The sequence below is a fragment of the Lygodium microphyllum genome, chromosome 6, assembly GCF_053477565.2.
Source record: "Lygodium microphyllum isolate KBCC chromosome 6, Lygodium_microphyllum_v1.1.10, whole genome shotgun sequence".
Lineage (NCBI taxonomy): Eukaryota > Viridiplantae > Streptophyta > Polypodiopsida > Schizaeales > Lygodiaceae > Lygodium > Lygodium microphyllum.
The window spans coordinates 60,768,261-60,785,467 of record NC_141140.1 but is presented as its reverse complement, the minus strand read 5'-3'; the positions used below and the strand labels follow the sequence as shown (position 1 = coordinate 60,785,467).

The following is a 17,207-nucleotide window of genomic DNA, read 5'->3' as shown; positions in this document are numbered from 1 at the left end:
CAAACTTTGATAGGAGCTCACAACTAGGAGATGACAAATTGACAACTAACATAGGCAGGCTAATATCCCCACTCAGGTCTTGGGAGTGTTTGAAGACCCAACAAGCTCATGTGATGAAGCATAGAAGTCTTGGGCAAAGGCTTTGTGAAGAGATCCACTGCGTCATCCTTGTGGGATAGTAGGCCATGGCTAACTTGACATCCACAATCTGTTCTCGAATATAGTGTTATTGAACCTCGATTGGCTTTGTGTGAGCATGAAATATAGGGTTCTTTGCTAGAGCTAGAGCACTTTGGTTGTCCACATGTAGCTCCATAGGTTGAGGTTGGGGAAAGCCAATCTTTGCCAATATGCGGTGAAGCCAAGTTGCCTCAATAGGTGTAGAACATAATGCATAATACTCTGCCTTTGTAGAAGAAAGGACCACTTCTATTGGATCCTCCTTTGGAAGGGGGATGGAATTTGAAACAAGAGCCCAAAGATCAAAGGTATCGTGTATACACTCCACCTTACACAACCACAACAAATAGTTTGAACCATCGAGCTTGTCTTCTTTGGGTAATGAAGGTAAGACAAGCACCTACATCGAGGGTATCAAGGATGATATCTTCACTTCGGACAGAGCCTTATGTAATACATGAATAGAAGGGGGACGGATGCGAATGGGGAGACTCCTCACACTCCAACTATAATTGGATAATCACATCTTGGCTCAGAAGAGTGTTTAGAAAGAAGCTCCTTCTCCGAGTCATCAAAGCTCGTGAACTAGTAAAACATCTTCAATCCTGCAATCACCCAAAAAAGTTGTGTTTTGATGGAGGCAGCGTGGGAGACATAAGATGGTCAGCTACATGGACTATAGATGTGTCGTTTGTCAAGAAAAAGGTGTCGACTGCCGCCAAAAAGCCGTTGTGTGAGCCAAGAAGCAATTGCCCCCACAACAAGAAATTTATGTTTTCAGCAAAACGCAAGAAATAGGGGGCACTTGATTCTTGAATGCTGTTGTTGGGTCTTGGATGCTGCCGCCTAGTCTCCTAGAGAAGTCGCTTGGTTGTCAAGATGGTCAAACTAGCACTGGACCACTTGTGTGGGATGTGAATGCAGCAAATACATGTTGGGAATTTGCATTTAATAAATGTGGGCTGCTCCTCCGCGATGAAAATCCACTCTTTTGCAGGAAGTCTTAAAATGGTATCCTCACTTAGACAATGATACCACGTGAGAGTGCGCAATGATTGATACATACATACATACATACATACATACATACATACATACATATATATATATATATATATATATATATAACACATATATAAAATTGGTCAATTTACACCTATAGGGGCTGTAAATTCTGGCCAACCAGTAGTAAATGCAGATAGAGAAAGACAGCTGAGAGTAGGCACATTAATCGAGGAGTTCAATGACACGGAGCTGAATAGTGTTTGACAGTTATAGAGTGAGAGTGAGTCATCGGATAGGTGTGTACCAGTGTGGTATACACAAAGAATAAAAGAATGTATTTATATTTAGGATATGGTACACTTACACCCGTTAGGGTGGGTTCACATGTGTGAAGTAATATATATACAGGAGAGCGCGTAAATGGCCTTTACACCCAACAACCTCCCACTTAAAGGTCCTAAGGAAACCTTCAACCAAATCCCACAAGTCTAATGCAATGCTCATGTTGAGCCTTTGCAAGACTTTTAGTGAGAACATTTGCAGGGTTATCTTGTGATTTAATCTTAGTCAGGGTGACTAAACCATCATCCAGAACCTGTCTGATAAAATGATACCGAACATCAATATGTTTGGTACGTGCACGAAATATGGCATTCTTAGCCAGGCATACAACGCTTTGGCTATCACATTTGAGTACAGGTGTTTTGGTGGGCAGCCCAAAATCCTTGATCAAAGGACCAAGCCAAACTGTTGCTTTTGAAGCTTCAGTGGCTGAGATATATTCAGCCTCAGTGGTAGAGAGTGCTACTATTTTTTGCTATCTAGAGCACCAAGAAACCGTCCCACCCGTCAAGGCAAAGATATATCCGCTAGTAGACTTGTGAATATCCAAGTCACTTGCCATGTCTGCATCACAATACCCTTGCAGATCCAACGTACCCATGCCATAGCAAATCTATTTTCTTTGTGTGCCCTTAAGGTACTGTAAGATACATTTCGCTGCTTCTCAATGTGCTTTGCCAGGATTTGACATGAATCTGCTTACAACTTCCACTGCATAAGCAATGTCAGGTCTAGTAGCAACCATAGCATACATGAGTGAACCACAAGCTGAACCATAAGGAACACCCTTCATACTATTGGCTACCTTATCATCTTTTGGGCAATCTGCTTTGCTAAGCTTAAGATAGGGTGGAAAAGGTACACCAAGAGGCTTAGCATTAGCCATAGAAAAATGATCAAGTACTTTGCTAATGTACATTTCTTGTGAGAGAAATAAGAGTTGTTGCTCTCTATCTTGTGTTACACGCATGCCCAAAATATATTCAGCTGGACCCAAATCCTTAATAGAAAAGGCTGAATTCAGCTGCCTTTTCAATGCATTAATCTGGCTTTTATGCTTACCAGCAATAAGCATATCATCCACATAAAGCACAAGTATAACAAGGCTTCCATCATCAGTCTTCTTAATATACAAGCAGTGATCTGCACTACTCCTTTTAAAACCATGTGAGAGCATGAAGGCATCAAACTTTTTATACCATTGTCTAGGAGCCTGTTTCAAACCATACAAGCTTCTCTTAAGCTTACATACCAAATGCTCCCTTCCATGTATAACATGTTGGAAGAGAAGGAGAGAGATAGAGTGGAGCGGAAGATGGGCCTCAACTCATTGTTGTTCTTCTTCCATTATTCTTTCATCATACTAACTAAAAGAGACTTACACACATAGGTATGACTAACCAAGACTAACTGTGGTTAAGTCACTGACTACACCGACTTATTGAATGTCACACATGTGTACAGCTGTATCTAACTAATGTCGGTCACACACATAAAGATAGATTGACTGAGGAGTAACGGGAGCTTGATATTCTAACACTCCTCCTTAAGCTCAAACCATCTGATAAACTCCAAGTAGCTATCTGAAGTATATGAACTTTTCTTTACCAAGAGACTTGGTAAATATATGTGCTACCTGGTCTTCAGTCTTCACATGAATCAAGTCAATTTGCCCTGTAAGAATCATTTCTTTGATGAAATGGTAGTGAACCTCAATATGTTTGGACCTAGCATGGTAGACAGGATTGCTAGCCAACAAAACACTGCTGAGGTTATCACAATGCAATCTCACTCTGCTTTCCAGTTGTATTCCCAAGTCTTTCAGTAGTTTCAGCTACCAAACTGCTTCGCAAGCCGCTAATGTCTCTCTTCTGTACTCGGTTTCTATACTTGACAATGCAACAGTAGGTTGTTTCTTACTCTACCAACTAATCATACTGTTGCCTAATCCAAATGCATAACCACTGGTTGACCTCCTGTCATAGGCACAACTAGCCCAATTAGCATCATTAAACCCTGTCAAGTCAAGAGATTTTCCATATGCATAAAACAACCCATAATCTGTAGTACCCTTTACATATCTCATGATCCTTCTGATTGCATCTAAATGTGGTTTGCAAGGCTTTTGCATGAACTGACTAATCAGCCCCACTGTATAACATAAGTCAGGACGGGTAGTAATAGTCAAGTATATCAAGCTGTTCACCATGTGTCGATATATGGTCACATTCTCTATTTCATTTCCAACATTAATTTACAGCTTGACATTCTGATCAAGAGGTGTCTCCATGGGCTTGCATTCAGTCATACCATACTTCTGTAACATGTCATGAGCATACTGCTTCTGTAGCAGCCATATATCTTGAGGTGTAGAGACTACCTCAATCCCAAGAAAATACTTTAGTTCACCAAGGTCTTTGACTCTGAATTCAGTATGTAAACATGATTTAATTTCAGCAATGTCCTCTTCATTATCTCTAGTGATGATAAGATCATCTACATAAACCACTAGAAACATATATCCATGATTTGTCTTCTTCGTGAACAGATTGTGATCTACATCACTCAATCTAAATCCATGTTGCTGTAAATAACTACTGATTTGAGCATTCCATGCTCTAGGTGCCTGTTTCAGTCTATATAAAGCCCTTTTTAGCTTACATACATGTGTAGGAAAGTCCGGGTGTACATAACCTTTAGGCTGCTCCATATATACTTCCTCAACCAAATCACCGTTCAAGAAAGCATTCTTGACGTCCATTTACCATAATTTCCAGCCTTTGCATGCTGCCAAAGCAATGACAATCTGATTGTTGCCATTTTAGTCACTGGACTGAAAGTCTTTTCATAGTCAAGGCCATATTGCTGTGCATACTCTTTTGCAACCAGCTTAGCCTTATAGCGTTCTAACGAACTATGTGACTTGCACTTAATCTTGTACACCCATTTGCAGCCAATGGGGACTTTGCCTTCAAGCAACTCAACCAATTCCCATGTCTCATTTTCAGCCAGGGCTGCATACTCCTCATCTATGGCAGCACACCAGATATCATCTATAATTGCATCATCAAACTTTGTAGGTTCTTTGTAACTTGTCACACTAGCCATATATGCATAATGGTGGGCTGAATAACCAGTGTATGTAAACCTGTCAACTGGTTTTCTTAGATCTCTGTAACTGTGGCTCACTTTGAGCTTGCCTCTCATGAGGTGGTACATAACGACTCTGCCTTGCTCTAGGTGTCATAATAGACGGAATGTCCAACTCACTATCCAAACTGTCGCTGTTAGATGACTCATAACCTGCTGTAAGTGGACTTGTCATATCCTCAAGTATCTTTTCTTTTTCCTTATCCAATCTCCCTCTCACTGACATATCCGTGTTAGTGGACGTAGGAGTATGACTCTGCAAGCGTCCTGACCAAGGATTTACTGTAGGTGACCCATTACCTGTAGGACCACTCATAGACGTACTCACTGTAGGTGTATTTTCAGTATTACTAGTGCTAGTTGATCCATCAGTAGCCACTGCAACAGGATTACCATACCACGATGCCAGCTCATCAAAATCATCTTTGCTAATCAATGTCTCATGTGTAGAGGGTACATAACACTTGTAAGCTTTCCGGTCTTGTGCATAACCAAGGAACATACTCTTGACAGCTTTAAGATCCGATCTCTTCCTCTTTTCATCAGGAACATGCACATATGTAATACTGTTGAATAGCTTCAAGTGTGAAATGTCAGGCATATGACCATACAACTTCTCATATGGAGTTATATCATGAATCCCTGCTGTAGGGGTTCTATTCAGCACATAGACAATAGTCACTACTGTTTCAACCCAATAACCATTTGGTAAACTCTTCTTATTTAGCATAGCTCTTGCTAATTTCATCAGTACCCTATTTTTCCTTTCTACTACACCATTTTGCTGCGGTGTATAGTTGCAAGTTAAGTGTCTTCTGATCCCATGTTTAGCAAGGTACCTGTCAAAGTAATTAGAGACACATTCTCCACCTCCATCTGATCTAAGACATGAAATTTTACAGCTCAACTCATTTTCAGTATGATTCTTGAAGTCCTTGAATGCATCAAATACATCATCCTTATGTTTCAGTATGTAAAGCTAAGTATACTTGCTGAAATCATCAATGAAGGATACACAATAATGAGCACTACCAAATGAAGCATTATGAGACGGACCCCATACATCTGAATGTACCAATTGCAAGGGTCGTGAGCTATTCTGTACATGTCTCATAAATGAAAACCGTGCTTGCTTTCCAAATTGACATGCATCACATACATGTCCAAAGTCATGATACTCGAACTTAGGTAGTCCAAGCACAATCTCGTTCTGCTACATAGATTTCAGCTTTTGTACATTCACATGGCCAATCCGCTTATGCCATATCTCAACATTCCGTATAGCACCATCATCATGTGCAAACATGGTTGCTTTCAATTCTGAAATTGATGCATCAAGAGTAAACATTCTGTCATCTCTTCGGCCTCTAGCAATCAATTTGCAACCAATACCATATTCTTCAACAAAGCATCCATCTCTATTAAATCTCACTTACAGATTCTGTTCTGCCATCTGTTCAACTGACAAAAGATTCTTGGTTATTGTAGGTACATGTAGTACATCATGCAGGCTCTTTATCTTGCCATCAGGCATCAACAACGGAACAATTCCTGTGTGCTGAATGTCATGTTGGATATCATCCCCAGTACATACATAACCATGTGAACCTGCAACCATCTCATCAAACCATTCTCCATGGGGTGTCATATGATTTGAAGCCCTTGAATCAATGTATCATCTCTTATCTCTGTTCTGCCTAGATGCATTCTTAGACACATGCTGCATGGCAATTAATCTGTCAATCTGCTCATCATGAGTACCGCTAGAAGATGCATAGTGTCCATGCTATTTGCCTTTTGGCTTCATATCTCTCTGCTTCTTGTAACAATCCTTTGCAATGTGTCTATATCTGCCGCAGTAATGACAGTTCTTATCTTTGTTTGACTGATCATTTGACTGCCATGAACTTGATCTACCGCTTCTACGATGGGATGATCTTTCCTTGCCTCTAAAGCCACCAGATCCATACTAGCCCTATGTATTTGTGCCATGCCAGGCATTCTGCTGATACTGTCCATAAGTGTTTTGAGTGTCTCCTCGACCTCGAAAAGCGCTACGGCCTCTGCCGCTTCTGCTACATTGGCTAGAGTAAATAACAGTGTCTCTGCTTTGAGATGTACTAGAACTTGTATTCAGCATAAGCTTAACTTCCTCATGCAACAGCAAAGCAATCAGCTCATCCCAATCAGGGGATTCAGCTCTCACAGAAATAGACGTATCAAATGCTTTATACTCTTTGCCAAGTCCATTCAATGTCACTACAATCATATCATCCTCAGACATTGAAGATCCAATGGTGGCAAGATGACCCGCTATGTTCTTGATCTCTGTAGTGTAGGCTTGAGTGCTTCTGCCATTCCTAGACATGTTATTGAATTGTTGCTTTAGCTGAATCTTTCTTGCATATGTTACATTTTCATAATTCTTCACGAGTATGTCCCATGCATCCTTTGGAAAACTGCATCTAGTAATTTGTATAACCATAACATCTGATATACATAAGGAAAACCAATGTAACACCTTGCATGCTCTCTCAGTCTATAGCTTATGAGCATTTTTTTGATCATTTGTTGGATTCCTTTCGTGTATTTCAGGTTCAGCCTCATCACCTGTACATAAGTCCCAATAACCTCTGCCAACCAAAAAATTCTTCATACGGAACTTCCATAAAGCAAAATTTTTGTTGTCTAGCTTTTCTCCCACAATTTGAGTGATATTGTTAGTGCTTTGAGCATTTGCCATAGTTGCAGCTTAGGTATTCAGTGATGTATATAACCTGTAAGTATCTGACTTCTTTTCCTACAGTTCAGGATCAGTTTCCTTGCTATTGAGGACAGTTTCCTACAATTCAGGACAATTTTCTTGACAACCTACTTGCTGTAAACTGTATTCTAACAATGAAGAAACATAGTCAACTGAGCATAAACCAAGCTCAAATCAGTTCAAAACATACTATGGTAGTGACAAAACATCCCAGCAACAAACTATATTCATACAAGTATTAATGTTTGTACTGTATACAAGTAGTAGTACCAAATACAACCAGCCCAATGCTATAATTAGCAGTATTTTCTTTGTTAAAACAAGAGTATTCAGATCTCAAAACAGCCCCAAAACATCTCATTCAGTTGCCACTCTATGTAGGAGTTGATACATGTCCAACCGGTCAAAATATATTGCATGTATGTCAAGTGAAGATGATAGGTATCCTTTCTGTAGGCAATAACCAGTTAATACTCTGGTATAACCAGCAACAAATGAGTCCAAACTTTGGACTTTCAGTACTCACAATATCCCAAAAAACATCTACTAAAGTTGTATGATCCAAGCATTTATCAGTAGCAGATAAGCATCACATATACTTCAACCTTGTAGGTATATTGTTTCCAAATTTAGGACAGCAACCAGTTTATTGTTTCCAGTTTGCAAATAAGCTCCAAAACTGAGCATTTAACACTCCAATATCATGCTCAAATGCATGATAATAAGGGCATATACATTGTTAGAATGAAAGCCACCAATGCCCTGGAATCACTTGCTGTTTATTGTAGTAAACAACCAGTCTGCACAAGTCTGTGCTGAATATCTCAAAATCTATGAGGAATTTGAAAAAACTTTCTTCTGCAAAGTTGTAGACCATTTCTAAATGGCCAGGAGACACGAGCGTTTCTCCAAAAACCATTTTTGTAGCAAGATATAGCTTCTGCAAAAAAACGGGCTGCAGGCACAGTCTCCTTTGATGACGTTTTCTTTAGATTTGATGTCTTGATGTCAAATGGCCATTGCCAAGCCTTCAGGCTTCAGGCGTTCAAGCTTTGATACCATGTTGGAAGAGAGGGAGAAAGACAGAGTGGAGCGGAAGATGAGCCTCAGCTCATTGTTATTCTTCTTCCATTATTCTTCCATCATACTAACTGAAAGAGACTTACACACATTGGTACGACTAACCAAGGCTAACTGTGGTTAAGTCACTGACTACACCGACTTATTGAATGTCACACACGTGTATAGCTGTATCCAGCTAATGTCAGTCAAATATGTAAAGATAGATTGACTGAAGAGTAATGGGAGCTTGATATTCTAACATAACAAAGCCTTCGGGTTGTTTCATGTACAACTCTTCTTCTAGATCACCATGCAGAAATGTAGTTTTAACATCCATTTGATCAAGTTCAAGATCCATAGATGCTAATATGGCAAATAACACTCGAAGAGTGGTCATTTTGACAACATGAGAAAACACTTCTTGAAAATCAATGCCCTCCTTTTTTGTATAGCCCTTAGCCACAAGTTTGGCTTTGTATTTGGGTTTGCCATCCACACATTTGATTTTATAGATCCATTTGCTAGGAATGGCTTTTCTATCCTTGGGCAATGTAAGCAAATCCCAAGTATCATTCTGATACAATGACTTCATTTCTTCTTGCATAGCTAGCTCCCACTTTTTCTTTAACTCACATGATAAGGCCTCTTTATACATAAGAGGCTCACCTTCATCTATGAGCAACATGTAGTCCAAAGAAGGATCAAATCTTTCTATAGGTCTTCTGACACATGTAGACCTTCTTACCCAATGGTCTGTGTTATCAGGTAATGGATCCACATCCAAGGGAATGTCAATGACCTCATTGTTTGGCTGCTGAACTGCATGTTCAGGTTGCTGTAATACAATTTCAGGCTGCTGTAATTCATTTTCAGCATGTTGATTTTGGTGCTTAAGCTGATGTTCAGCATCCCCTTGCTGCCCATTTTCATCTGGCTCAATAATGATACGTTGATTGTCATAATTAGCATCAAAAGGAGCTGAACTTTCAGTGGCTGATGGCTGTTCAATTAACTGATCATACTGAAATTTAATTGTCTTTTTGTGTGAGTCATTAGATGTGACATTTTTCAGCAGCTTTGACTCATTGAATACCACATCTCGGTTACGTAGCACCTTTTTAATGCTTGGAACTGAAACTCGATAGCCCATTTCACCTTAATCTCCATAACCCATGAAGATGCCTCTATGAGATTTCATGTCAAGTTTGGTTCTGCTATCAACAGGGACATGTACGTAGCATTCGCAGCCAAAGGCTCTTTAGTGGTTATATGGAGCAGGTTTGCTAGACTAATCCTCTTCAGGGATGCCACTTTCAAGTGCACGATGTGGAGATCGGTTGCAAATATGCACCACGGTTTTAAGTGCCTCTCCCCAAAACGATTGCGAGAGATTAGCTGTGAACACATGTATCGAATCTTCTCACATAATGTGCGATTCATTTGCTCAGCCACACTTTTAGATGATGGATTTTAAGGAGCTGTAAGCTCTGGTTTAATCCCATTGTCATCACAAAACTTATTGAATTCTTGAGACACATACTCTCCCCCATTATCTGTTCTTATGCATTTTAACTTTAAGCCTTTTTGAGTATTAACCAATGCATAAAACTTTTTAAAAGCATCCAATGCTCCACTTTTCTGCTTAAGCAAGTAGATCCATAGCTTCCTAGAATGGTCATCAATAAAAGACACAAAATAATAGAAACCACTATGAGTTTTTATTGGCATGGTGCAAACATTAGAATGGACTAAATCCAAGATATATGCCTTCCTAGAGACTCCATGAGAGTAGTGACTCTTTACATGTTTACCAAAAACACAATTATCACAAAAGTCAAGCTTTGAGCTTTTCACATCAACTCTTTCAAGTGAAGAGAGTGCTTGCAAACCCTTTTGGCTCATATGTCCAAGATACTTGTGCCATAACTCCATGTGTGACTGTACTTCAGCAACTGCAGCAAACTTTCCAAGAAGTGTCTTGCAGTAGAGATAATACAGAGTCTCCTTTTTACCACCTCTAGTGACTAGCATAGATCCTTTTTGTATTTTCCACATACCACCCCCAAAAGTAGTAAAGTAACATTTGTTGTCTAGTTGCTGAACATAAAGAAAGCTCTTCTTGATGCTAGGAACATACCTAACATCATGAAGGATCGATTCTTGACCATTTTCTAGAGCCAGCTATATGGCGCCCATTGCTCGAATATTACATGCATGATTGTTGCCAAGGTAGACTCTTCCAAGATTGCCTTTTGCATAAGTAGAAAAACACTCCAGAGATGGAGTTACATGAAAAGAAGCACCGTTGTCAATAATCCACGATTGTGACAAACCATCATGAGTTGATAACAAAGCATCTATCACATTTGTTTTAGTGATATACATGTCCTCCATTGTCATAGCAAGCGGATCTGAAAATGTAGCCAATAAATCAACATCTTTATCATCTTCTATTTCCTCAATAACAACACTAGATACCACATTTACTTTCTTTATCTCTTTAGGGGTAGAGCTGCCATCCTTGTCATTCTTTTGCCTTTTGCATTAGCTTGTTTCTTACATTCTTGTTCCCTTTTTAAGTACATGCAATCGGGCTTTTTATGCCCTTTGCGATCACATTGATAACAAGTTATATCTTGCTGTTTTCCCTTGCTTTTGCTACGATTTTTGTTTTTATTTGCAGCATTATACATTTTTTCAGGCTTCTCTTACATCGTAGACTGATCCGTTGTTTTTTCCACTTGCCTTGCGTCTAATCTCTTCATTTAGAATAGAACCACACACACCCAGCAGTGAATATGATGCAAATTTCAGTGTCTAGTCTCAAAACGACTCAAAAATACATCACCAATGTGAAAAGCCCCAAAATTTCTACAGTGAATGTGCTCCAATTGCATAAATACATCTTCCCAGGCTTCAAATATGGGCTAATGTTGCAGAAAATTCACTATTTTTGCAAAAGTCCCAAATTTTGGGGTCCAAGAGTGCACAATTTCCAAGAAATTGGCTCAACCAAGCAAAAATTTCACTTGCATTTAAGAATCCTAAAATTTTTGAGGCCTGTGCACTCATGTGTGCAATTTATGGTCCAGAAGTCATTGGAATATGTGTCAGGCACCACATTTGGGAAAAGCCCCAAATTTTAAGGGGGAAACTTGCACATATTCGGGCTTTGTGCTTGCTCACGTGAACATCCGAAAGAGGGAGGAATAAATCAAACTGGGAAAATTTCTTATTTCAATTAAAAAAAAATGGTTGCATGTTGTCTGTGCAGGTGCGTGACGTCTGTTGTTTGTGCAGCCCGACACTGTGTCCCTGTTACGCGTGAGCCTTCTGTCGTGTCGCATGTCTCCAGTATTGTCACACAGTAGTTGCCTCCAGTCGCGTCAATCGCTAGTCCGTCTCTGACACCCGTCGTTACGCTTGCACCCGACTAGTCGCCTAGCCCGTTACTCCTGCACCATTCGATTGTTGACGCCTGTCCCATTAGCTGCACTCAACTAGTCACCCAACCAGTTAGTCGCGTGGCCCGTTAGCTGCACTCGACCAATCAGTCGCTTGATACCTGCTTGTCTACTCCTCAACGGCCCGACAGATCGATTGCGTGCTTGCGTGAGCCATTGACTCTGATACCAGTTTGCAGAGTCGAAGCGGAAGCAGATAGAGAAAGAGAGTTGAGAGGAGGCACATTAATCGAGGAGTTTAATGACACAGAGTTGAACAATGTTTGACAATGATAGATTGAGAGTGAGTCTTCGGATAGGTGTGTACCAGTGTGGTACACACAAAGAATAAAAGAATGTATTTATACTTAGGGTAGGGTACACTTACACCTGTTAGGGTGGGTTCACATGTGTGAAGTAATATATACACGGGAGAGCGTGTAAAGGGCCTTTACGCCCAACAATAGGGAGTTCCAAACCAGGAGATAACAGATTGGCATAACCAACATAGGTAGGCTAACATGGAAACCTTGTGGGGAGGCATTTTCACTCAAGATGGAGGACCAAGGTAGAGAGGAAGAAGGGGAAGTGTTGTGTGGAAGAGGTGGAGGATGAAGAGGAGGAAGAGACGAGGTGGAGCAGGATACACAATAGTCGGCAGTCTATAAGAAACATGTTGCACATTATTCCTTGGTGCGCATACTACTGAACTAGAGGTGCAATGCCTTGGATTGAGAAAACTATCCTACCTATGAGTCTCACGAGGCTGTTTAGAATGTGAAATAACCTTTCTTGCTCTACCATTGATTGTATAGTAAGCCAAAATGCTTGTGTTTTCTCTTTGAGATGACTACAAGCTCACCTCCTAAAGAAAAATGGTAATGTCCCATCAATGGAATCATGAAACCGGCCTTCAGACATCCAAAGGCAGTAAATCACGATGATGCGAACACCTAACTCGGCAAAGTAGTGAATTCAACAACTTAAGGCTACACGCAACTAGAGTGAGGGCGGTCTTGCACTAGATGTGATACTCGTTGGTCCCAAAGCTTGGCACCTCTTTTTGCATTGGGCAACATATGAGCAGGTAGGCGGAGCTGCTAGGTGGCTGAGATGAGGAGGCAATGAAGTCGGGAGGAAGAATTAGCTTGCAAAGTGGCATGTATAGCAAAGTCATGGCGACACTTTGTAGTTAGCCCTAATGATGGGGCAGTTCAGGTCTTACGTGAGGATGCTCCACTTGCTTAGATACCTTTGTTGTTTAAAATGTCATGACTCAAGAACAATGGGTAAAATAGGCTGAGAATGGGTTGGCAATGGTCTTAGTTAGAATTGTTGGTCATTTTTTGTTTGTTGTTTGGTTTTTTTTTGGGGGGAAGGGGGAGATGATGGGGTCGAGTTCTTTTGTTGATTGATGGGCGACCTTTAATTTGGGCTTGGGATCGTGTTTGATGTGTCCTTTGTTAGTATGGCTTTGGTCTATGGTTGTTTCTTGATAAAGTTGAAAATGCAGACACATTTACACCTAGTGTAGTTAAAAGGTACAAACAAAGAGAGTGAGGGGCAAGAAAGTGTGAAGAAAATACCCTAACAGAGAAACACAAATAACACCGCACGATAAAGCATATACTGATAGAAGAACACAATTAGGGTTATGGTAACTTGTCTGGGCCTGCAAATGCAGCAGTATGCTGATGTGGCAAGCGGTACGAAGCTGGATGACTGACAATGGTAGTTACTTGGTTGGAAACAATAGCAAACTGATGACAAAGGGCTGGAAACAGGTGCTGGATGAGTGAAGATTGCAATGGACAGTTGATGTCCTCCACAAATGGGGTGTGGGCAGTAAGCTGAAAACACTCGAAACCTACAAAAACGAGATTAGGGCTAAATGGAGGGTAGCACATCTATTTATAGAAAGTTTGGGCCCTCCCAAGTGGGTTTCCGCTCATAGTAGCTAAGAAACACATTTCTTTCAGTTTGAAACTTACGAAACGTTTCTTAAAGTATGAAACGTTTTTGAGAGTAAAAAACATTGGTTTTTTTTTTTGAGTTGGAACCCAAAGCATGGTTTTTTTGACAAAAACTATTGGGCAATGTTGAACATGATGATGATGATGTATAATGACTTGTGAGGGCTCAAGATTTTGGATGAGAGATTGATTTTTTTTGTAAATTTGTTAAGTTATTGGACTTTGTCAATCTAGTATCTATTCTTGTCTTGAGAGTTGATTATTATATGACTTTAGTCTCATTTATGAGTTATTTATGATATATTATGATTCATTCTCGATTTGGACATTTTGTAAGTTTGTAAGTTTATTTTGACATTTTCTTTGTATCATATATATGAATCATAATGTTTGAGTTTTAAACCATAGTATAGCTTGTCCAAAGACTTTGTCCAAAGACTAACTTTGACAGAAGTGACAAGTGAATAATGGATCATGGAGATATAATGTATTATTTTCAATTGATTCTATTATAACTCAAGCTCAATTGGCCATTCTTTGTTTTAGAGAGAGTTCCATAGAGGTTTAGAACCTCTTTTCCTAGTCAAAACGATTAAAAACCCCTATATAAAAAAACCTGCATTTCTTATTTTACCCTCTCTTGAAAGAAACTTGCGAAACACATTTCTAAACATTTCTGACGTTTTGGGCTGCTATGGTTTTTCTTATGGGATATAGACACTCTTTAGGAACACATTTCTTTTTAAATAAACAAGGTTTCTTCCGCATGTTTTGGGGCTGTTTAAGTGAAGCTAATTCATTTTTAACTCAACAAAAAGATGTGGCAAAGGTTGCACAATTGTTGTACTTCTACTATGTACGTACATATTGATAATTATTAAGGTATGTGTATGATGTGGCCTATGGCCCTCAATTTGACAAGTAGCTATGTCATAGCGACAAGGAATGACCAGTTTTGGGTTCCCCATCCTTGTTTGCCATTCCTATTCCCAGTTCCATGCATGTTCCATGTGACTATATAGCCACATGGAATGGCAAATCATGGCGTTCCCCGTTCCTATTTCCCATTCCTTGTTGCTATGAGCTATTGTTGCCAAGTGTGTCAGGTTGGTTACAATAGGGTACAAACAGGCCTTCACTTGTAAAACAGTTTTGACTAATTAGAACTTTAGGGAAAGATGGGGAGCATTGTCATTTTCAGGTGATAATATGATTTTTGTTTCAAAAGTTATTTCCTATTGATGATTGCAAAGAAGCTGAAACATTGATATAGTTTCCAATACAGTCGAGATAGTTTGAATCTTACTGTTTACTTTTGCTGCAGATTTCTTGTGGGGATAACACAATCAGAATGGTTAACATTGGTACCATGTCGGTGCAAAAGACCATTCAAGGTATCAAGGTTAGTTTCTCACTGTAGGAGAAAGATCATAAATTTGAGGAGTATTATTATTTATTTGCAGCCATTTTGTAAGGGGATTTTTCAGATCTGCTACTATGCCTCTCTTTTTTGCTTTGGTTGGTTGTCACCAGGCCTGTATTTGCTGATATTGTAACGTTTTTGTGGTTGCTCATGTTTGTTCCTTGTATGTTATGTATGTAACTTTGTTCTTTAATCATAACATAATCTTGTGTTGATTTTGTTTGAGCAAGTGAGTGAATGGCAGGACTCAGGATGCTTTGGGAGATCCCCCCCCAATTAATTTAGGTGCATGATTTTAAGAAAACCAAGTAATTTGAGAGTGTGTAGAGTCTTTTTTTGACAATATGAAGCGGATGGGCTACACGATTTTCCATAATGTAGTCTTTGGCCAAGCCAACAATGGCAAGTAATATGAAATTATGGGCTACATAATTGTTTGAGCAACCTTGAGGTACACATGGGAAGGCCATGCTTGTGATTCTAGTAAAGAAAATTTTCCGTACCGCAAGCTGAAATCTAGTCAAGTAGCTAGGACTTGTATGCCACATGATATCCCCAAGTGTCTCATACTGAAGCCTCGTGTTACTATTCCCTTGCCATCCCAATTCTAGTAAGCCTCATTCTATCTGGCTTATGAGAGCTTATTTGTGAGTGTTAATGTGCAGCCCTGAAGATAAATCATATAGCTCCCATATGTCCATGGCTTCTTGAATATTGTCCCTGCTAGGTTTCAAGAACCAAAGGTATCGTTTGCCAAGGTGTGGCCTAGTAATTCTTGTTGAGAAGGAAGATAAATCAAATAGCTCCCATATGTCCATGGCTCTGCGAATATTATCCCTGTTAGGTTTCAAGAACCGAAGGTATCATTTGCCAAGGCATGGTCGATTAATTCTTGTTGAGAAGGGAGACTGAAGCCCTCCACCTCACCATTTGTTGCCAACTAGGATAATAGCATTAGAATTAGGTGAGCTGCAAGAGCGAAGAACAAAAGACTCAAAGGACACCCATATCTAAGAAATTTGGAAGTAAGATCTTGCCGTTCTTTTTTTGCACCACAGTGTTGACTGATACCCAATTTGTGTGCTCAATTTTATAGATGAACTGAGCTTTGAGGAGCTTTTCTAGCTTTGACGACTTGTGCATGCCCTTATTTTACTTGATTGGTTTGGCGTTTGGGTGCTAGTTTGCTCAAGAGCAATATATGTTGTTTAATTTTCTTTAATGTTACTTCATGGAAGCCTTAGGGTATTGCAAAGATCTCATCACACATTCGTTGTTGCATGATAACGTGCTTGCCAGTGCTTATTGTGAGAGGGTGAGGGGATCGAAGCTCAGCTGAGAGTTGCAGTAGATAGTGTGGAGAGTGAAGCACGACACCCAATGCAATAGACTGAAAGATTTTAAGCTGAAAGTACAAAGTACAACCCTTAAACCTTAGGGTTATAGGGGATGCTCACACCCGAACATGATAAGCGCCGGTAAGTGTGTAACATAAGCACATACAAAAGAAGACAATAAGTTTGGGGGGAAAAACCTCTTGTACCGAGAATAAAAAGTGCCCCAGTGTTCTACTGATCATGGACACTCCTCTGTGAGTATAGGTATGAGTGAAACCCAACAAACCCCCCTGGAGTGAAGAGTGATAAAAAATACAAGGATCATCCGCCGGCAAAGGAGATCAAATTTAAAGCATTGCGAAATGCTTCAAATTTGTCACGAGGAAGAGCTTTGGTGAAGATGTCTGTCACATTACTGGTGATAGGATGATAGACAAGGCTGATATTACTTGCATGTAGCCTCTCTTTGACAAAGTAATAATGTATCTCAATGTGTTTTGTGCGTGCATGAAACAATGGGTTCCGTAC

At 39.9% G+C, this 17,207-nt stretch overlaps 1 protein-coding gene across 1 annotated transcript in view; it reads left to right on the top strand.

Moving 5' to 3' along the window:
- LOC148034619 (uncharacterized) overlaps nt 1–17,207 on the top strand; it is a 143,646-nt gene that overhangs the window by 58,644 nt on the left and 67,795 nt on the right. Inside the window, exon 7 of the mRNA XM_087680692.1 lies at nt 15,244–15,321. Within this exon, the coding sequence (XP_087536818.1) occupies nt 15,244–15,321 (78 nt within the window). The remainder of the gene's footprint in view (nt 1–15,243; nt 15,322–17,207) is intronic.